The 21,818-nt window shown below is 41.0% G+C and overlaps 2 protein-coding genes across 2 annotated transcripts; one reads left to right on the forward strand and one right to left on the reverse strand.

Moving 5' to 3' along the window:
- Nucleotides 1-1,326: 1,326 nt before the first annotated feature.
- Nucleotides 1,327-14,360, forward strand: MEIOSIN (meiosis initiator). The gene is made up of 13 exons (XM_088140164.1): nucleotides 1,327-1,406; nucleotides 1,853-1,943; nucleotides 2,137-2,239; nucleotides 3,156-3,284; nucleotides 3,816-4,067; nucleotides 5,016-5,136; nucleotides 5,683-5,783; nucleotides 6,036-6,185; nucleotides 6,715-6,791; nucleotides 8,264-8,380; nucleotides 10,365-10,615; nucleotides 12,476-12,565; nucleotides 13,439-14,360. Exons 1-13 carry the CDS (start codon nucleotides 1,327-1,329, stop codon nucleotides 13,608-13,610), a joined length of 1,734 nt encoding a protein of 577 aa, XP_087996290.1. The 3' UTR covers nucleotides 13,611-14,360.
- A 2,111-nt stretch (nucleotides 14,361-16,471) lies between these two features.
- On the reverse strand, nucleotides 16,472-21,318 carry LOC103059358 (homeobox protein six1b). The gene is made up of 3 exons (XM_007439469.3): nucleotides 20,372-21,318; nucleotides 18,346-18,509; nucleotides 16,472-16,721 (listed from the first exon to the last, which is right to left on the reverse strand). The coding sequence occupies exons 1-3, from the start codon at nucleotides 20,753-20,755 to the stop codon at nucleotides 16,472-16,474; spliced, it is 798 nt and encodes a 265-aa protein (XP_007439531.2). The 5' UTR covers nucleotides 20,756-21,318.
- Nucleotides 21,319-21,818: the final 500 nt, after the last annotated feature.

The raw sequence follows: 21,818 nt of genomic DNA on the forward strand, positions 1-21,818 counted from the left end.
CACCTCGCGGGCATCCTCCCCCGGCGTCGTCTCCTTCAGCTGGTTTCCCTTTCTGTCTTGCACCTGATCCTGGCATCCATTTGCCGCCGCCCCACCCCGCCTTCCCACCACCTTCTTTTGGCCTCCTGAGGGGAGCCTTCCAGCGAAATCAGATGAAAACGACCCATTTTCTGAATCTGGATTATTCACACCTCCCTGGGAAAAGAAAGTTCTCTCTCTAGACCCCCCTCCCGAATAATCCTCATCCCTCAGGACTTCCAGGAGGGGCCTGGACTCCCTCAAAAAGGGATTTTTACGGGTAGCCAAAAACAGCTGTTTTTTCCTCTCTGGTCTTCAGTTCTTAACGCCCAAGAAAGTTAACCAAAGTTTAACTTTTGGATTGTCTCGTCATCACCGCCATTTGATTATTATAGGGTACCCCCCAAAGCAAATCCATTCACCCATGCCCTCTCACGCTCTCTTTCCTTAATAATTCACATAACACAAGGTGCTCCCACACTTCCCTGTTCTTTCTGGAGAAGTCTCTTTTAAGATGCTTTACTGCCATTTTGAATCCCTCAATTTACTGTTCTTTTACTGTACTTGTGTTTTCCCCCATTGATTGATTTTCCTCTCCATGGTTCTCCCCAGACTGCTGTCAGCACAAGATTCCTGTTTACCTGTCTTTCACGATTGCATTTTATTTCTCCTGTAATAAATTACAATGTCTCTTTCCCCGGGATCCCCCAACAGAATAATTGCAGTAGATATTTTTGACTTTCTTGAGAGTTACTCTCTCTGGTGCTTTGACAAAATCCTGCTTTGGAACAAATCTGTACCACTTGTGATCTCCTCTTCTGAGTGCAGCTCTTACTGATGTCTGGAATGAATTTGACAGCTGATGTTGTAGTCTCAAGCTGAGGCCCCTGCACACATAGTTGGTTGGCTTACAAGTTCTGTAGGCCTGGTTCCCATTCAGCCAATGGAAGAAAATAGAGCATTCTATTCTGTACAGTTCCAAAATGGAGCATACCATACAGGGCACATTTTCTTTGTTTTAGATTTCTCCCTTTGAGATTTCTCCTGCCTCCTAATCCCTTTTCTTCACTGCATATGCAACTTTGCCCTTTCTCTTACAACAGTGTTTTTTTCAATCTTGGCAAGCATGCTGGCTGGGGATTTCTGGGAGTTGAAGTCCACACATCTTAAAGTTGCCAAGGTTGAAAAACATTGTCTTATAAGGTTAAATTTCCTCTCATACTCTTCACTTTCCCCCAACACACTTTTTTTGCTATGATGTATGATTCAGGAATCAAGAAAATTTCTCTTCACTTCTCTCTGTTATAGATGTGGGACCAAATAGGACAGGTTTGCTCTGAGGAATTGCAGGGAAACAGCCAAAATTTCAAACAGAATTGTGGTGACAGGTGAGGAAAGAAAACAAACAACCTGAAATCCAACATCCTCAATGATGATAATATGATGATAATAATAACCACTACTATCGGGTCAAGCAAAGCTTGTTTTAATACAGCCTTAAGTTGCAATCTTACAGATATTGTTTTATTTATACACACACACACATATGATACAGTACATATATACATATATCCAAGGGTGTCCCATTGAATAGAATGAAGTGGAAGGTACTGAAACTTCTTCCAGTGATATTACTGGATTAAATATTGATATTTGACTATTGCTTTAATAATAGCTAAGAGTGACAGGATGCTAAATGTTGTATTTGGACAGTGAGAGTGCAATCATCTATTGCCTCTGGAGAATAAAAGTAGCAAGCACCTACATAGAAAGAGAATCTGTGTGTGCATTTGTAAGAAATATCTAACATTCCTTCTCTCTTTATTCTTAACAGAAGAAAACGCAATAACTACACCAACACGCTTAAAGAATTGGCTCAGATGTTGCCCATACCATTGCGGACTAGTTGTAAGAGGTTGACAAAGGTATTGTAATCATAGAATTTATCATAAATGTTCAAGGAACATTCTATAATTTTGGATCTACACAGCTGAAATTGGCCCTGGTTGCACAACAGATTTAATGTGTGTGCTGATTCCAAACTGTAATTAATAAAAATGGCAGATGTTCCTTTTTCTGTTTCTGCTCTTTAGTTTTGTATTTTTAAATTTTAAACAGAAAGAAATCCTACTCCGGGTCCTTCGCTACATTGAACATCTGCAGGCAAGCATTGATACAGCCAGATCACTACTACAAGTTCGTGGCGGGGAGCAAAAAGGTAGTGTAATGCCAGAACAGAGCCAGAGAAGAAGCATGGCTTAAACAGTGTGAGCCCCATGGAGTAAAAGCAAAAGCATACTAAAGAGTTGAAATAATATGACCCATAAATTATTCTAGGTGCAGTAGGGAAATTAGAAGGTTGCCTAAGGAAAGTCAAGGAGCAAACCAAGGTAACCTGTACTATAAATTATAAGTTTGTAAGTTGCTCACTTCTTGTTCATCTAGGGTAAGTAAAAATTGCCATCAGGTGACTAGGCAAAAATCGTTACAAAACTCGTCTGTAATGAGATATACCTGAACAGAGTACCTAGTAAATACTTTTGTGAAGTAACATTTTTATGCATTTATTTGCCAGTCAGCTACAAAACAGCATTGTCCATGTTCTGTGTTCTCCTCTCCACAAATAATTTTTCCATTAAGGAAGCACGCCTTTTGGGTTGGAGGTGTATAATGTAAATAATAAATACACTTGCAGAGTGTTTATATGTAAAATTATATTTTAATATATGATTATGTTCAAATTATTATAATTATTTCTAGAGCACCTCCTTAATTAATCACTCTATATAAAACAAAAATAAAAGTCACAACTTTTCCTTCAGATTTAGAATCTGAGTGATGAGAGCAAAGAGGAAAGGGGAGTGGAAAGAGAGGCATCAAATCAATTTAGGGAATAGAAGCAGGATGATTTGAGCTTTTACTGGAATGAGTTCAAGGGAAGGGAGAATGTATACAGTTATAGATTGGAGGCTGTACTATTACTCTACAAAGGATATTGGAAGAGTGATAAATGGAAATAGGAGATACAAGTAGAGTGATAAGAAACACAGAGAGTCAAGACCTGTTAGGGTGGCAGATGATGCAGAGGATATAATAGAGCAAAAACGATTGTCCTATTTTCTCTTTTGTAAAAACAGTTGGATCTCAGCGGGTGGTGATATCTGCCCTGAAGAGAGAGCACAGAGAAGTCACGCCACGGGCAAAAATTCCCAAGCCCCTGGGTGTCTACAAGAAATCCAGAAAGAGGAGACGGACACGCAAATCAGGTTTGGGAAGCGTTCCACAAGCTTTGGGTTTCTATGGTTGATATTTCTGTATGTTATGCTTTGTAGGTTTTTCTTCCTTCCTGCATGACAAGCCGTTGCAGTACTGTATGTTACAGCCCATGCCTCATATCCATTGATGACTTTCGTAGTTTAAGACATTTCCTTCTCCTCTACTTGGGCCTTGGGTTGATGACAGGGCAGGGGCAGATTGTGGGCAGGGCACAATATACTTGTTGCTTTTTGATGGAGAGGCAGTCTGGAGAGGAGGTACGGTAGCTGCATGGCTCAGCCAAGAAAGAAACTAGATAAGTGGGTTTTTGCACTCCTGGGGAGGTTAAAAAAGGAAATAAGGGACGTGGGAGCTAAGGAAATTGACACAGCAGATGGATAAACTTGGTGCAGGATTTTCTTACGTTTTGGTGCAACGTGGGTAGAAGCATCTTGTCTTAAGGCTCCTGCTGAAATGAGGCAGATCACTGTCAGACCTGAGGTTCAACTCCTCAAGCATGCTTGTATTGCTTGGTTTTGTAGACCGGCGAGGTGTGAGCAAGAAAGTGTGCAAGTGCCTTGCTCTGGAGACAGGAAAGGACTTTGCCCACACTGTCCCACCCCCAGAGGAGGAGGACCTGCCTGATGTGGGAGACGTGTCTTCTATTCTTTCATCCTTCCAGAAGCAATCAACTTCCTTTCCCAATTTCAAAGTTCCATTACCAGAGTCTAACCAGCCTGCAAACACTAAACATCTGGATATCACCAAAGCTGGAGTCCCATTTGATCCTGCAGGTTTAATTTCTTTGTTGCTTTGTAAAAAATTCAGTGGCGAATAAATTGCTCCTTTATGTCAGACAGCATTTATAACTTGAAATATGAGAGAGGTTAATGAAGGCCTGTTTCCATCAAAGGAAAAAATATTATTGGTGTCTGAACATAAGGAATTCTGTTGTATAAGACCAACAATTTGCTTAGTCCAGCATTCTGTTTCCCACAATAGCCAATCAGCAGTCATTGGATATTTGCAGTCCTGATGGTTTAACCAGTGTCTGGCATTCAGTGCTATATGCTGCCATGTGTCTGAAAAAGTTGCTTTACTCTAATTGCTAACAGGCAATGAATATATCCTTTCCATATGTTTATATAGGTCACTAATGTCTATGTGGAATGGCAGTGAATTCCAAATAATTATGCAGTGGGCGGGAAAAAATATTCTGCTAGTTTTCAATAAATCATTTTAATTGGGAGGCCCCCCCCCCGGGTATTTTTAGACAGAACTTGCTATTAAGATGCAAATATTTTTGGTTACTTGAAATAGATTTTTTCGTTAAACTCATGGCATGCAATAGTTCAGAAATATCCTTGCTAGTGTCTGCTAAATCCTAGCTTTAATGAGTCTGTTAAAAAAAATCCACCCTGAATATTTGACATTTCTTATTTTTCAGAGTTATTGTTTCATCTATATTAAATATTAACCTATGCATGCATATATAAGCATCTCATGTAAGTCAGTCAGTCTGTCTGTTTTTCTTTCTGGATTCAGGTCTGGCTTTTATCAATTTTCAGAAAGGAATTCTTAACATGGGGAAAGATCACCACAAATTGTTCTCTATATTCTATTCCTATTTTGTTTACAATAAAACTTGCTTTTTATAACTCATATAAGTATAAATTGAATAGGATTGGATTCTGAAGGGTTTAACCATTTTTTTCCTCTGTCCTTGTAACTGTTATTGACAGGTTGGAATTTTGATGGTAGCCAGGAATATAAGGATGACAATGTGTTTTCTATGTGTGTAGCACAAATGGCTTACAATAAGCTGCATCGATGTAACGAGGGGCCTGGACACACATTGGTGAGGTAGGAGCTGAGTGTTGATATTTGACATTTTGTAAAACTGGGTTTGCATTAGACCATTTTTAAAATGTCCATGGCTTTTTAAAACAGACAAGGACTTTTTAAAGTCAAGAAGCATGGCATCTCCATTCTAGAGAAGATGAAACACAGATCTTTTAAACCTCTTATTACTGACCTCAGTTGCTCACTTACATTTGACTGTGTCTTGGCTGTTTCACAAGTGTTATCAGATAAGATTAATACAAATTAGACCTCTTTGCCTGCCTGCATTCAAGACAGATGATGTTCACTATATAACAAGTGGCTTGAGGAGAATTTAGGATTGGGGAGAAAATAAATGTGAACTAACTGAAAAAGCTTTGAGGATGGTGTTCAAATGGAGCCTCTGTAAACCAAAAGCAGCCACAAGCGTTAAAAGATTAATGATATCTTGTTCCCCTGAAATAGGAAACATTATCTGTAGCCATTCCTTTTTCTGTTGTCTTCTTAGTCCTGTACAATATCATATTGTTCCTTCACTGTCTTGATGACCATCTCAATTATTTTCAGGCAGGAGCTAGTGCATTATCATTCCTCTTGTGAAGAAGAAGAGGAAGAAGGCCCCAAAGCCAATCCTTGGCTCTCCATCCAGTCCCCTTTGGGATTCTCCAGTAGTAAGTTGCTCACAAATAGCTTGAAAAAAGGCACTGCTGAAGGGTTGGTGGAGATCAAGCTAGCAAGTTTAGTAAGAATGAAACTCTATGAAATTTGGTATGATTTAATGGTTAAGAGGCTTGCTACCTAAATATTACTGCGAGGTACAGGTATTGCCAACAGGGTTGTTCCTCAGTACTTTCAACTTCTTCCAAAAATGAGTATGTTAAAATAAATAATATCCTGTACATTTTATTCATTTGATACTGTGACAGGAAGTATGCAGCTGCGTTCCCCTGGGATTGGAACCCAAAGCAACAGTTGTTCTGATTTGGGGCTGAGCCCTTCGCTTTTCTCCTCTCCTGCTCGGCTCCTCCCCACACACATTCTCCAAGGTGTTCAGGAGGAACTTTCTCCAGGTAAATTGGCAAAAAGGAGGGAGGGAATACTTAGATGCATGTTCACCCTGTGCGAGATCAGTTTTATAGGCAGCCTTTTTCAAAAGCTTGTCATGTTTTGTACCAAAAGGGATGGGGCTGTACCCACAGGCCCCTTTCCTCCTGAGTTGCTTTGTTTTCCTCTTTAAATATGAGCAGGACAAATTGATTTAGAAAGGTTTCCATGGAAGTGGAATATTTTAAAGCTGCCATCCTTATTGGTCTGTTACAGACAGCAACCTCTGTGGGAACTAAACCCTGGGCACACCAAGGCCTTATGAATGGTGAATCACTGGAAGCAGATATCTGCAAAGCTGCAGGGTGATCCTTAAGGAGGAGTGTTACCTTCCAGTAAATGTGATATTTGAATGAATTTAAAAAGGGAAACAAAGGGCAAATTACAAAACTTGCTTGGTTAGTTTTTGTGCATGTGAACCTTCTCTTGAAATGTGATGAAGGGAAGCAGATGACCTTTAAAAGATCTTTCAGAAAACTTTTTGTTTCTCTGCAGTATTATTCGAAGATGTGTATTTGTCTCCTCAGTCCAGCAGTTTTTCTCAGACCCCTTCTGGAACACTCCTGAGAAAGGTAAGGACTTTGCTACTCAGCTTCATGTATTATTTTCCCTCTTCATCTTCTATTCGTCTGTTTCAGATATAGTCAGCTTGCAGAGTCTGAATTCCAGCTTTTCCCAACCTGGTGTTCTCCAGAAGTATGGAACTACAAATTCCATCATGCAACATGATGTGTAGTTCCAGGTATACGTGTTATTTCTTTATTTATTTGCTAGATTTATATCCTCCCTTTCACAGAGGAGCTCAAGGCAGTGTACACTGTGTTCCCTCCTCCTATTTTTCCCCACCACAATAACCTGCAAAGTAGATTGAGTTGAGAGTGTGTGACTGGCACAAAGTCAGGTAGTGAGCTTCTGTAGCTGAGACTGGACTTCAGCTGGGATTCCTAATCTACCACCTTAACCGCTACCGATGCTGGCTCTCAGGAGTTATGAATAGCAACAGATTGAAGAAGGCGGCCTGCTCTGTTGGGTGCCCGTTCTACTTCTGTCCATCTGAGGTGGCTCTCACACTCTCGCCCATTGTAATTGATTGCAATATCAAATGTTGACTTGTAAATGTTAATGAATAACTGTACAACACAGTTTCCTACTGTTAACTCACATAGGGTATTTTTCAGTGGAGACAGTTTACATACTTGGGTTAAGACTAATTGTATACATTGTGCAATTGCACAGTGAAAGATTTTATGTACAGTGCTTACACATGTACTTGCCTTAAAAGCAGACTGGGAAGGCAAGAATGGCTTAATGGTGGAGCAGATGTTTTGCATACAGAAGACTGTGTAATGTCCTTGTAGTCTTCAGCTACAGTATAAGGTAGCTAATGATAATTCTCTGAAGGCCCTTGGTCAGTTACAGTAGATGGCATTGGACTATGTCTAGAATATGCAGGTTTCTTTTAGTCTAAGGGCCAGACTTGGCATTTGAACTGTAAGCCAGAGGCACACTCTCAGCAGGGTAAAGAAATTAGGAGACATAGGAGAAAATTATTCTAGAATAGCAAAGAAAAATACAGTTAGTATAGCAATTCGGTAACAGCTTTTAGTGAGTCTGTGGGAGCCATGTGCTGCCTTGAGGTCTAAGATGTGCGTAATATCTTGGTCAGTATGCAGTTTCTTCAGTGGTCTGACCCTGTGGCTCTTGCAGTGCCCAACTGCACATTTATTTATTTTTATCCTAATAGCCCTGTCTTTCTAAGTTTCAGTGAGCAACTCTTTTGAGACTAAGATACTGTCACAGTTGTTAACAACTTTGCAAATCATGCACAGCTAAATTGATCCAAGACTAACTTCAGTTTAAATTATAAGGAAATAAGATCGAATGGAACTTTAGACAGGGTTTTGTGTTGATGACTGTTATATAATTCATATAAAATCTTACATGTGAAGCATAATATTCTTTTCTGTTCTTCCTTCCTCACCTATCCTCATTAATACCATTTACGATGCCACCCCTCTCTGATTTCTTCCTTCATCTCTTGCAGTCAGCATTCACACTGGATCACTGTTACCTTTCCTACAGTGAAGCAGGTAAAATCGATTCCAGCCCCGTGTCAAGAGTGAATGAAATAGAATCCTCATGGAGCGAACAATTCCAAGAGGTGGGGAATGGATTGTGGGTAATGGAACTGGACGTGGTACTGTAATTTGTGAGCCAGAGGAATCAGGTCATGGAACCTTCTAATTTCCTTATTAAAGCCTATCCTTATATTTAAACTTTATATTTTTCTGTCCAAGTGTAGTCATTGTCACCTGTATTACCATGGCTTTAAAACAGAACTAAAGAAATTAATTGACAATCTATAAGTAGCTATAAATCAGTAGTGTATTGCTTCCAGGATCAGAGGCAGCACCGTGAGCCTGAATATCAGTAGTTAGGATCAACAGATGTTGTCATTGCCCAGTCTTTCGATCACTTTTGACTCTTCATGACCAAATGGACATGACTTTGCCAGGAATGTCTGTCAGTAACTGTCTCTGAATTTTTGTAAAGTTTGGCTTTAGCTAGATTGTCTAACCACCTTGTCCTCTATCAGCCCTTTTTTCCACTGTGGTCAATTCCTCCAAACATTAGTGTCTTCTCTAGCAACTCCTGCCTTTGCATCATGTGTCCAAAATATTTGAGCTTCAGTCTCATTTTTTGTGCTTCCAGTGTGTCTGCTTTTAATACTCTTACTTCTAATACTCTTTTAATACTTTTAATAATTTAATACTGAATTATTTATTCTTCTTGCTCAACAGTTTTCTCCAGCACCATAGTTCAAAAGCATACATTTTTCTTTGTTGATCCTTTGTGCTGATCCAAATTCCACACTCATATAAACTGGGAAAACTTTAACCTTGATAATATATACTTTGTTTTGAGTATGATTCTAAGCACGTTAACATTTTGTCTACATTTGTCATAGTGTTTCTTCCAAGTAGCAGACATCTCCTTATTTCATAGCTACAGTCACCATCCCAGTGAATTGCTGAGCCTATAGGAAGAACTACTGTTCTCATTTCCTGCTTATTGGGTTTATATTCTGCCATTCCACCAATGGATGATACTCATAGTGGTCAACAAATAAAGAAAGCAGTATAAGATTACAGGGAGTCCCCAGTTTAAGAACAAGTTCCGTTCCCAAGGTCTGTCCTTAAGTCAAATTTGTATGTAAACCAGAACAGTATTATTGTATAATACTGTATAAATAGCATTGTGTAATTAATTAACTCAAATCATTGTGTATTTAACTCGAATTTTGTTATAATAGGCTCCGTTCTTAACTGTGGTTTGTCCTTAAACCAGGCATTCTTAACCCAGGGACTACCTGTATTACAAAACATTATTGCAAAACCCCATAGAACTGATAGGCCTATGATCCGATCATCCAGCAGGGCTCATTTTACAACTCATTTTTAAAATTCTTTTACAGATGGCGGGGGGGGGGGTGTCGTAACCGACTATAAACATAAAAAATATGTAAAACCTTCTAACTTACAACACTGTTGGTACTATGTATTCTATTCAACTTAAGAGCTTGATTATTCTGTGATATGTTAACTTTCTCTCCTATGTGTGTATTTAGTCTGAGGTTTTATTAAAAGTCAGTAGGATTAGTGAAACTTTGTTAAAATAAATGGGAGGAATGTGATGCTGTCTAAGAGACTGAATTCTGCATGTCTCCAGTGGGGCAGAAAATGCTAATTAAACAACATAGTCACTCACTCATGTTAGTGTAGCAATTAAGATAAGATATGTTTATCATTTTAGTACATGTGTGTATTTGTTCATACTTCAAGGTGGTTTTGTGAGAATAATATGTTGGTGGGAAGGTCTGTGATTCCCTATAGAAATTAACATTCAAGGTCATTACAACGCCAGATACTAGATCAGTATATGCTTTCTCCTGTATATTTATACAATATAATATTTTTCCATTAAATTAAATTATTGTATCGGTAATTTAACTAGGGGTCAGGTGACAAGTTATATTCAAGTTAGAGCTAGTTCTATATTATAACCTTTCTTATCCAGACAATTATTTGACATCAGTTACAATTTCATGTGCCTCTTTTTGCATTGAGTCCATCTTACCCTTTCAGGAGGCTCCTCTCATCAGATCAGAATGTCCTGTATCCTCCAGTGATGAGAACAGTGACAGCACCTGGACACCATGCAAGAGGGCAAAGTCATCGCAGGGACCCTCTCAGAAGAAGAAGAAAGTGGGTAGGAGACAGAGGCGCCGACCAGTGGCCTGTGAGAAACGCAGCAGCTCATCTCCTCTACAGCTAAAGAAGAAATGTGTGAATGGCTTTATCATGTTTTGTCGCTTGAACCGCAAGCACTTCATCCGGTGAGAACTGGAAGAGCAAATTCTTTTAGGGAGACTTAACTCCATCTAATTAATGTATTTCCTACAATTAGCAGGTGTGTAGCATTTTGGTTTTTCTTTATATATATTATCACCTCTAGAACAGTCCTGCAATGTAAATTATTGTCCCTACTTCCTATTCTTATAGAGTGGAAGCTGGGACTAACTTACTTAAAGCCCACAGTGAGTTCTTTGCTATGCTGAAATTTAATAGGGACTTCTAAATTCAAGGCTGATACAGATTTGAAGTCTCCTAACTACTATATTGACATCAGGAAGCATTCAGGGAACATTTACAGACCTAGACAAATATATATATATTTTTTTAATCTGCGCTCAGTCGTTACCAACTCTGCAGTGACTGCTTGGACGAGTCCTTTTGCAGTTTTCAAGGCAAGGTGTTTCGGAAGTGGTTTGCCAGAGCCTCCTTCCTAGAGCAGAGCCCAGCTGGCAAGCGCAGGAGGCGGGGTTTCCGTTGCTTCGTGCCCTTTTTGGGCGAGCGCGGTTTCGCGTTTTACCGGCAACTGCTCCCGACTCCTTTGCAAGGCGCCGCCAGCATTTTTCCTCCCACTGGAGTGAGAGTACCCATTTATCTACTCATGTGAGTTTTCGAACTGTTGGGTTTACAGGAACTGGGGAGGAAACAGGAGCTCACCCTGCTAACGCGAAGGCTGGACTCGAACCGCTGAAGTGTCGACCATTTCTGGCCAGCAACTTTCAGCGTCATTAAGCCGCTGCGCCACCACGTCCCCCTTAGACAAATATATAAGGCAGCAAATCCTGGGTCCAGCAAAAGGCCAGATATTTCAGCAATAAAGGAACTACATACAATAAATATACAGGAAAAAAAATGTAACGGGCTGGATTCACACAATACACTTACCAAGGTCAGCTAAGCACCAAGAAACTCTATTTGCAGAACATGTTGGCCTTGGTTACTTTTTATTTCAGTTCATTTTATTTTAGTTAACACGTTGTGTAAATTCACCCAGTCTCATTAATGATATATTATGAGGATTCAGAAAATCAATTAATTCAGTACCTAGGCTAAGTTGTTCAGTACAGGAACAAATGTGATATTTCGCATTTGACAATTTTTCATACATTTTAATCCCCAAGTACACTAGGCACCTAAACAATTTAATCTGCTAAACCTGAACACAAACTTTAAAATGTGTACTCCATTTGTATGTTTCTTAGCAATACCAGAAATTTAACATATTTAATTCCCCTGTCTGTAATGATGGGATTTAATGAACAGATTTGTAGCCAAGGATCAAAACCAATAAAGCACAAGTTATATCTGAAAACTACAAGCACAGTGTTTGGTCTAGTGGGGAAGGCACCAGGCTGGAGAGCAGGAGACCATGAGTTTTAGTCCCACCTCAGGCATGAAAGCTGGCTGGGTGACTTTGGGCCAGTCCCCCTCTCTCAGCCCAACCCACCTCACAGGGTTGTTGCTGTGGGGAAAATAGGAGGAGAAAGGAGTATTAGGTATGTTGGCCACCTTGAGTTATTTATAAAAATAAGAAAGTCGGGATAAAAACATCTAAAAAAAACGTCTGGGCAATTACAGGTCTAGGAGTGCCAATATTTCTCCAAGTACTGCTTTTTATAACACTGTAGATTCCTTTATATATAAAAAGGATGTATGTGTCAAGGATGTTAGGTTTCATATAGATTTCTTCTTTTTTTTTTTTTAATCTTTAATCTCATTGGAGGGAAAAGGCTGGCGACAGAAACATTGTTTTCTTGAAGCCTTTGAGGGATTTAGGCATCTTGACAATATCTTGGCTGCCTGCTTCTCCTGAGTTTGATCAAACAAATGTTTTCTCTTCATAGCACTTGCCCAGGCATGGCCTCCACTGCAGCTACAAGGGAACTGGCCCAGCTGTGGCGTATGATGACAAAGCAAGAGCGGAAGCCGTATTGGTACGTTTGGTTTGGCCAACAACATCATGGAATTAGGTAGTTCTTTGGAGAATTCATGGGTCATGTTGTAGGTCATTCCAGTAATGAAGGAAATGCAGAGAGACGATCCCAGCTTTAGTTCTTGGCATTCAGTTTACAGAACCAGCCACTTTTAGTCAAGTTACTGAGATAGACAATCAAGTATAAGGCGTCTTCCTGTGTATATTTCTATATCTCAGACTGATGGGAACCTTTTGACAGGAATACACCCACTAACACCTTTCTTAAGTCTTTGTAAACCTAACTGTGAAAGGAAATATCCTATTGCCTCCCATCCCGATTTTGGCACCTTTCTTTTGACAAATTTGTATCTCTCATTTTGTCACCTGAATGCATATACTTAGTATTTGAGCATTTGTTTTTATGAAACAAAACTTCACGGTCTTCCATGTAGGCAAATAGTTGTACCAATAATTTATTCTTCTTATATTTTGCTTTTCTTTTAAAAAGTTAATGAATGCTATTTTTCAAGGACTGAACTTTTGTTTTGCTATGTATGATGTTTTAAATCAGTAAGTCCTCTAATGGCCATCTTTGGGCTAAAAACTGATTGACAAAGACTTATAAATTAAGTAAATATACAGGATTGATTGATTAATTGATATGCCGCCCATCTCCCCCAGAGGGGATGTTTGCCTTTTGTTTATCATTCCAGGGCAAGCTGTGCTAAGTGAACTTGTCTTGCATGACTTTATCATCTACTAAAGTTTTTCCCATGGTAGATTGGTTGGTTGTAGTCTGCTTTATATAGCATGTCTGTACAGATAATTCCAACAGAAAATAACCTGTTAAGTTCTAAACTTACTTTTTATGTCATTTCCCTCTGTCTCACAGCATGAAAGCTCGGAGATTCAGCCGCCTCAACAATCGAATTGTGAGGGATGACTTCTCCAGTGGTGATGAGGAGCCAGAGCCGCCCAAACCCTTCCACCTGCTGCTTGCTGAGAAATCCATTCCTGGTACCCAGGCGTTTGGCGACTGCTCTTTATTAGGCTGTATTCCATGACTCTTCACCACAGTGATGGTAATGCATATCTATCCAGTAGGGTCAGGACCCCTCTCTCTGGTGATGCTGTCTGAACATCCCAACCAATGGGCCTGTGCCTACTACATGTCTAGCAACGTACCAAGCAATAGGAGTTTTACTGGTCTCATTAACAGGGGGAATGTAGGGCTGTAGAGAAGCAATAAGGGAGGAGGCCATTCACCCTCTGTTTCCCCCCAATGCATCAGTTGTCCCCATCTGTTTTCCTTTTTTAGTGCTTGTATAGTATCCTACCACCAGTGTTTCATCTGTCGCCATGCTTTTGATTTTCTAAGTTGCTCCCTGAGCAGAATGAAAACCTAGGTGGATGTGTTTCTACAAGACTCCCAGGTGTTCTAGTAACTATTATGTATGCTGTTCTATCCTGCCTGTGGCCCACAGTTAATCCCTAGTAGTCTTGAACAGAGCAGTATGGACTGCAGGAAGAAAGCAATGAAAGGAAAGGGAATCCACAGCTCTAGGTGATGGGACCATGCTGGTCTATTTGAGAACATGCAAGTTTGAGATTTTAGATTAACCTTTATTCTTGATCTGAGAGCACAACTGCATTTGAAATGAAAGGATCTCATTTTAAAAATAATTCTAATGGGCTGGAAACTTTTTTAAAAAAATCTAAAATCTATATTTGTCTAAGCTTTTGTCTCCTCCTTCTCTCTCCCACAGCTTAGTGCAGGGAGTAGGTGTTATTATATCCAGCCCAATCAGTTTAGTTACCAGCAGCTTAGTTCCATGAATATTTGGTGGGTACAAAATGTAGTTTTTGAGGTCCATATAGACTTGCTTGCTCCACACCAAGTTTGATGCTTTATTATATAGTAAATTGTTTGAGTTTTTTAAACTTTTAACTAAAGTAAATCCATTTCAGAGCTTGCTCTGGATGGCACTGCATTTCCACTGACCCTTATATGTGGGCCAAATACCTCAAGATCCTGAGGAAGGAATAATTCTGTAGATTTGCTTTTGTTCAAGGAGAGTTAGGAAGTTTTAGAGAGACAAAACTGGTTCTGAGTGAAGGAGAATTAATGCTTCATACTGAGAAGGGAGAATTCTGTCTTTGTGAAGGGCATAAATCAGGCTCTCATATTTCTGGTTGGTTCCTATTTTGTTTGGGTGGAATTGCAGAGTCCTCCTTCCCTTACTCCCTTTTTTGGAGTGTCTCCTCTTTCCACATATCACAATCAATTTGTATTTGAAATTCTGTTATAGGCTTCAATGGATTTTTCCATTGTTGTTTTTACCTATTTATATATTTATTGTAGTTTTCCCATCAACTCTATTTTTAATTAAAATAAAATATGGCAGTAAAATTAGCAGACTGCTTTGGTGCCTCCGTGTCTCTTCTCTTTAGATCTGAGCTCAGTGGCTGAGAAAGTGAAAGACAGTCCTAGAGTAGTCAATACACCTTCTGACAAAACAGCAGAACTCCTGACCATGCCTGAGTTTTGGAATATATTGTTGTATGCTCTTCATTAATATCCAAAATTAATATCTTTAAAACAGCGCTATAAAATACAGCAGCATTATTATTATCCCCTTGCTGCAAATGTAGATCTGGGGCTGAAAGACAATGACGTGCCTCGCAAGTTTGAAGTAGAAGCAGGATTCGTGTCCTAGAGATTTCTAAGTCCACAGTGCAGTCCTGTGCATGTCTACTTAAAAATAATTCCCATTCACTTAGGACATATCCTCAAATAGAAAATCGCAGCCTCCATCACTAGTTCAAGAAACTACTGTATAATATCCTTGTACCCAACATTTTTCTTTGAAGCTAACCACAGTTGCCAGTGGAACCACGGTAGATGGGTAAAGAGGGAAGACAGACAGACAGCCACCCAAAGATTTGGGTAGGAAAAAAGCAAATGGGCAGCAGGTTTTTTATGTGGACACAAACCAAGAATTGGTTAATCTGGCCTTAGATAAACTTTTTTCCCCAGTTTTATTTACATTTATTTAAAAAATGGCAGTAAAACGTTATTTGGCTTTGATGGACTACTTGTATGCCATTAGATTCTATACAAGCAACCAGTCAAAATAGGCCTTGATGTCCAACCCACACCTTTCAAGAGGTATATTCCAGGATCATCTCCCAACCCAATTAATTCTTCTTGCTGAATCTTTCTGCAAAAGGAGCCACCAGCAGAGATAAGTAGCAGGCTGTTTCCGTCTCCCTTTTTTCCTGGTTCCATGCTAAAATCCATCCAATGTTTCACTACAGTTCTCTGTCCAAGTCATTTTGGATCTTGGCACTGTGGCAAGATATGCAAATTGCATTTGTTCTCTCTAGAGGATAAGTGTTTGTATGTGCTCAGCTGTCCAGGCCTAAGTCCTAATTAACCTTAATTGGATGCTTTCTAGTTTAAACAGATGTTCCTGCTGCACACACCCATACTAACTTTAAACTTGTGGTTCTGTGCCTTTAGTTACTAGTCTGCTTCTTCACTTTTGCTTGGTTCTATAGGGAGATAACTACCCTTGTTTTGCAGCTAAGTGATTTTCATGCTGTTGTTCTAGGATGCAAAGGGCAGAGAAATCATGGATTTTGGCAATTCAGGGGATGTGCAGATAGAAGAAATTTCACATGCTGACAGCTTCTGCGTTTCTCACATTTAGAAAAACGCGTGCCTTTTCCACCAACATGAAGGTTGTTACTTTTTGCTCAGTATCAGAAGTGATGATTCAATATGCTTGTAGCCCAGTTTCCATGTTACAAAAGACATGATGTGATGTGATAGTTTTAGTTGGAAACAGGAATATTTACGCGTGGAAGGGCTAGAACAAAGAAACAATCCACTGAGAATGGGGTGGCATCTAATTGTACTGTTTCAGGACCCCAGATTTACAAGAGTGGAAGTGAGGGATCCCAGGAGACCATTGTGGAGTGGCTGGTGCTGCAGGTAATCTACCCTTTGGGCATTGTGAATGGAGTTTCCCTCAGGAACTGAAAGCTGCAAGGCAGGGTAGAGCAGGGAGGGACTGTCGATGGGGGAGCTTTCGTCCTCGGAGCTGGGGATCACATGTCTGTCTCGTGGCAGGCCCCGTCCTTCCTTCAGAACACCACCCTCGCTGTTCTCCCTGTAGCCGAAAAGAAAAATAATGTGCCCAAGTCCACATTGTTCAGAAACTCTACTGCTGAGATGCCAGATCAGACAGTTGGTCCTCAAGTAGTCTAATCAGTTGCATATATGTAAATATTTCAGCCTTCTCTGATCTGGGATATTTCAGGGGTGCCTGCAGGTTATTGTCAGAAGAGTCAAGATGGGGGACACGATGGTGGGATTAAAGCCCCTCCTGCTTTTTATCTGCGTTTTACATAAAAACCAGGCGAAGCTTTGATTGAACTGTCTTGGCCACCATCTTGACTTTTCTGACCACACCCTGCAGACATTTTTTAAAAATTCATTGAATTTTTTAAAAATTCATTTTAAAAATTAATTATCCCGAATTTATATACATAAATACATACATACATACATACATACATACATAAATACACCCTAGTTCTGTACTACTTTATATCAAAGTCAGACACAGAGCATTTGGATTTTCCCTCTGTGAAACTTCAGAGAGGCAATTTAGATCAGAGGAATATTCAGGAGTACAGTCATCCTTTCTTCTAGCAGTGCTGCTGCCATTCAGAAGCCCTTCCCCCAACTACAAAAAGTCGAAAGGCTGGGAGTTCCCCTGAAAGATCTCCAAATCATGGGAAAGATGATGAGCAGCTGAAGCCAACAAGACCAGCCCCAATAAGAGTAAACTTGGCTCTTGGCAATGAGGGGGAGCAGGGAGTTTGGGGCAGACTGCATGGGCTGGCCTGGTGGGCCAGACATTCTCCATTCCTATTCTATCTCTTGTCTGTTTCAGGCCACTTTTCAGTTAAAAGTGCCTTTTAGAAAGTCAGAAGATCTTATTATTGTTGGCTACCCTGGGTACTCATCTAAACAGAATGATTGGATGGAAGGATGGATGGATAAATGAAATTAAGGCTGAGGTGTGGCCACCACTCAAATGGCAGTTGCATCCAATCACAGTTCTGTATCTAAACAGAATATGAATAAGCAGCTTCCCCACCTTTTGAATGGCAAAGCTAGATGAACCAACGGTAAAGCCTGCTGGAAGAATGAAGCTATCACAGCGGGTTTGGGAAAAGCTTCATAGGAACGTTTTAGAGAGGATCTGAAAGCAGAGAAGTCGCCGTGGCACAATTTATCAACATGAGGCTTTTCTAAACCGATGGGGGCATAACAAAGGGGTATCTGGAAAGCTTGGGAAGCAAAGACAGAGAACAGGGGATGTTGTCAAGCAGAGCGGAGGCCGAGGGCACGTAGTTGTGTCTTAAATGGAAGGAGTGAGGATTTGCAATGGAGAATGACACATTCAGCGAAGAAGGGAAAGTTTGGATAACTGAGGGAATTAATGATAGGTCTCTGGAGTGTGCTGGGTAACGAGACAGGTTATAAATCTGAATTTCTTAGTGGCGGCAGCGGCAGAGTCCCCCCAAAGCTTCTATTCTCCAACTGCTCACGCCTTGGCCCTAATTTCTTGGCTCACCCAAGCCATCATTTGCATGTCATCATCATCGTCATCAGGACCGCTTTCCTTCCCCTGCCCGTGCCCCGAAGTATTTCATGTCTGCTGCTGCCGCAAGAAGTCCAGAGTAGCCGTGTTGCATTCTACACCGGCCGAGAAGGCCGCTCACCTCTCTTTGGTCTCAGCTGCACGGTCCCTCTGGCGCCGGTTCTTGAACCAGTTGCTGACCTGAGTCGTGGTCAGCCCAGTTGCTTCTGCCAGTTCTCTCTTCTCACGCGGGGATGGATAGGGGTTGTGGAGGTACCACTCCCGTAACACGCTCCGGGATTTTTCCTGCATGAGAGGGGAAAGTCATTGAACCGAGCGTTTGTCAGACCAAAACTGTAAGCTATCTGGGAAAACAGAATCACCTCTCTGCACTTCTTGTAATACTGTAAGACTCTCCTCACTGAAATCTTTTCTTGAACCTGCCCACACAGAGACAGTACTCCCGTTCTTTGAGCATTTTAATTATTAATTTCTAAACATTTTCCAGCTAGGGCAACCAGACCTGTATATGTTGTAAATGTATTTATTTATTTATTAAACCAATGTATATAGCCGCCCATCTCACCCCAGGGTGAGGCCCACCCCAAGCTGGGCAGCGTACAGCAAAAGTAGCTTTCAGCTTCTTTTTGCAAGAATCCAAAATCAGTAATTTCACTGAGGTTTCCATGCGATTCCAAAATCTTTTTCTTGAATTGCTGCAGCTAATTTTGTCCCCATATGCGGTTAGATCAACTTCAAAAGCATACTGTATTGTTTTAAGTGTGTATGTTTCAAGGTCAGTTTAAATGCTGCAATGTAACCTATAGGGGGCAATGTCATCATACTTTGATCTTTGCTGTCTTCCAAAAATTAGCAGTCACCATCCCCTTCTTTTATTTTTAATCAAGGGTGAAATTTCGCAAAGCCTTAAGGCTTGGCCAGTTTATGCAATTTAATGGTGAAGGAAAAACTCAACTGCAATAAGTGAGCTAGGGCATATATTATCTTCCTTCTGCTGCCAAAGGCTGTTTAAAATAAATGAGTTTTGAAACTTTTCCAGAATGTTCTCAGAGATGCATAATGTTTGGCCTTGCTCAGGAGATTATTTCAGAATGTTTCAGGAGGAACTTAGAGGAAGTGGGTCATGGCACGAAAGACTGAAGCAGGCAAGAAACCTCTTCTCCAAGAATCTGCCGATCTAAATTTTGCAGCAAAGGAGATGAACACAAAGGCCAGGATAACAGGGAGTGAGGAGCAGCAGATCTTGTGTTATGTACTTTTAGACTACTATTAGACTGTTCAAGTAGTAGATAAGGCATTACAAAGTTCTGAACAGTGATACACAGTCTGAGACTCCTGAACTCTATAGAGCCCCTCTAAAAGTTGCTACCACATTTTCATTTTTAATGTGATGAAAAGAGGAAGGTATAAACACAGGGGAGATATCCTTGTTCCTGTGCTTAATTAAGTTAATATTTAATTCTTAAATGAATTAAATTAAAATGAATTAAATCAAGTGCAATTTTAATCTTCACCTGACAATCATTTTTGTCTTGTCCCCTCTACTTTCTGAAATAGCGCCCAGTTTCCAAAGACCAAACGCCTGAGCCTGAAAAAGTTTTAGGTACCAATGGTTAAGAGGAAATTTCAAAAGGGCAGGTTCTCGCACCACCCAAGGGTTTTAGAGATGATCAGGAAAAAGAGCAGGGTGGAAGCAGAGAAAAGAAACAAAGAGATGGGGTCCGTATGCGAGATATCTTGGCAGGAGAAGAAAACAGGAGCGTTAGGTCCATGAGAAAGGCAAGAGTCAACACAGAGGCTTAAAGGGAGAAACAGCACATCCTAATGGCAACTAGGTAAAAGCTATTCCAGTGGGGAGTTTTCCCCTAAAGTGACACTAGACTTTAGTGTGACAGAAATATTGAAGGATAATTAGAAGAAAGTTGTAGATTTAGGCAAGAGAGGAGTTGGTAAAAATCTTACTGAAGTATTAGGTGGCTTATCCCAAACATAAAACTTTTCAAGGAACGATTTATATTTTTTGTGCCTGTGAAATTCAAAGTTCTCGGTGTTGGAAATGGACTTTTCTTTGTTCCATGCTTGGGAGTGGGATTTCTATGAGAGTTGAGAAATACCCTTAGACAAAATATAATTCCAAGGAGACTTACCTTGAAGCAGTAACTGGTTTCCTCCCCGTCCCAGATTGTCCGAGGCAAAGGGAATTTGCGCCGCACCCTGTATTTTCCCACGGCCCCCAGTGGCCTTCCACGCAACTTTTCTGCTTCAGTGTAGTGAGCCTTGAGCCAGAGTTGCTGAAGTTTAGGGTGATTGTGCGGTGAGAACTGATAACTCTCTAAGATCTTGTAGAGCTCCCGGAAATTGCCCCGATGGAAGGCAACCACCGCTTTGGCCTTCAGGACACTCTCGTTCTTGTGCAGGTGGTCACAAGCTGGCAGGGACCAGAGGAACCGGCCCAAGCGCTCAATGTTGCCCCCTTGCTGCAAGACCTCACATACACATGCCACTTGCTCTTGCGTGAAGCCAAAATTCATGGCTGAGTGGGAAATAATGTACTCTTTCCCAGAGAATGTAAGGTGGGGCCTCCAAAGCTTTGTGGCTTTCAAAAGCAATCTACGAAGGTCCACTGAGGCCACCCAACACCTACACGTTCTGCCTGTAGAAGACACTGCTGCCCTTGAAGCAAAGAAGAGAAGATGGCCGTTTTGTTGGAGGAGGAAGCCAGATCTGCCTGACTAAGACAAGAGAGTCCAAGGGAAGTGAGGGGCCAAGCTGGTGCCTATCACGCTTCTCACTTTGGTGGCCATGTCCCTTTTTCTCTCTCCAGGTCTCTGTGCTCTCAGGACTCCCTTTCTCTGTCTTCTGGCTCTAGAGACAGTTGCCCAGGGTAGATGTCTTGGGGGGTATCAGTTACAGGCCCAGCCCACACAGACTGCAGCTGGGGCCAGCCATTGGCCAACTCCGCAAGAAGAGCGAGAGAGACTTTCACCACGTCACCCTGGGATGGTAAACCTTTCCGTGGAGGGGGTTGTCAGGGTATGGAAACGTGAGATGCCCCCTACAGAGGGGGGAGCAGGAGACATACTGAAAAGGAAAGGCCTGGTTCTCCTTTTGTTCCCCCGGTCTGCTAAAGTCAGCCTGTTTGTCCAAAATCAGAGCTTTTCTGATCTGTACTCTATTTAATGCTGGCTTCAACATGGATGGTTTCCCCTTCTTGATTATTAGTAAGGGGCAAAGAGCTGAACAGGACACAGACGCTTCGACAATCACTGGGGATCCTGCTCAGCAACTGTCCCTAAGCTGCAAGAATTTTATCAAGCATAACCTGTCTTCAAGGATGCCCTATGCATTCAAAGGGCTTCCCATCATTTAAAAAAATTAGAAGCACAGTGATTACAAGGTTCCTCTTTTCAGAACTGTACAGGTGTGGGGCAGCTGTGGTGGTTTGTTAATCTTCCTGAGTAAAAGAAGTGGAATTTTTTCATAGGGGGGCCAGGATCCCTCTGAAAATAGCTTTGTCTCCCTTTGTTCCTGGCCTCGCCAGGTGACAGCGCAGGCAATAAGCGAAGGTCCCTGCCTCTGCCGTTTCCTGCTCTT

Source organism: Python bivittatus, unplaced genomic scaffold (genome assembly GCF_059951505.1).
Source record: "Python bivittatus isolate LINGU-HERP-01145 unplaced genomic scaffold, Pbiv_v1 ctg000310_np1212, whole genome shotgun sequence".
NCBI lineage: Eukaryota > Metazoa > Chordata > Lepidosauria > Squamata > Pythonidae > Python > Python bivittatus.

Coding starts and splice junctions, on each gene's coding strand:
- MEIOSIN (XM_088140164.1), top strand. CDS start 1,327: ATGTGGGACCAAATAGGACAGGTTTGCTCTGAGGAATTGCAGGGAAAC. Junction 4,068..5,015: donor AGTCCCATTTGATCCTGCAG/GTTTAATTTCTT, acceptor TGTTATTGACAG/GTTGGAATTTTGATGGTAGC. Junction 10,616..12,475: donor AACCGCAAGCACTTCATCCG/GTGAGAACTGGA, acceptor TTCTCTTCATAG/CACTTGCCCAGGCATGGCCT.
- LOC103059358 (XM_007439469.3), bottom strand. CDS start 20,755: ATGAATTTTGGCTTCACGCAAGAGCAAGTGGCATGTGTATGTGAGGTC. Junction 18,510..20,371: donor AAACCAGTTACTGCTTCAAG/GTAAGTCTCCTT, acceptor CCTCTCATGCAG/GAAAAATCCCGGAGCGTGTT. Junction 16,722..18,345: donor GCAGCTGAGACCAAAGAGAG/GTGAGCGGCCTT, acceptor TTTCGGCTACAG/GGAGAACAGCGAGGGTGGTG.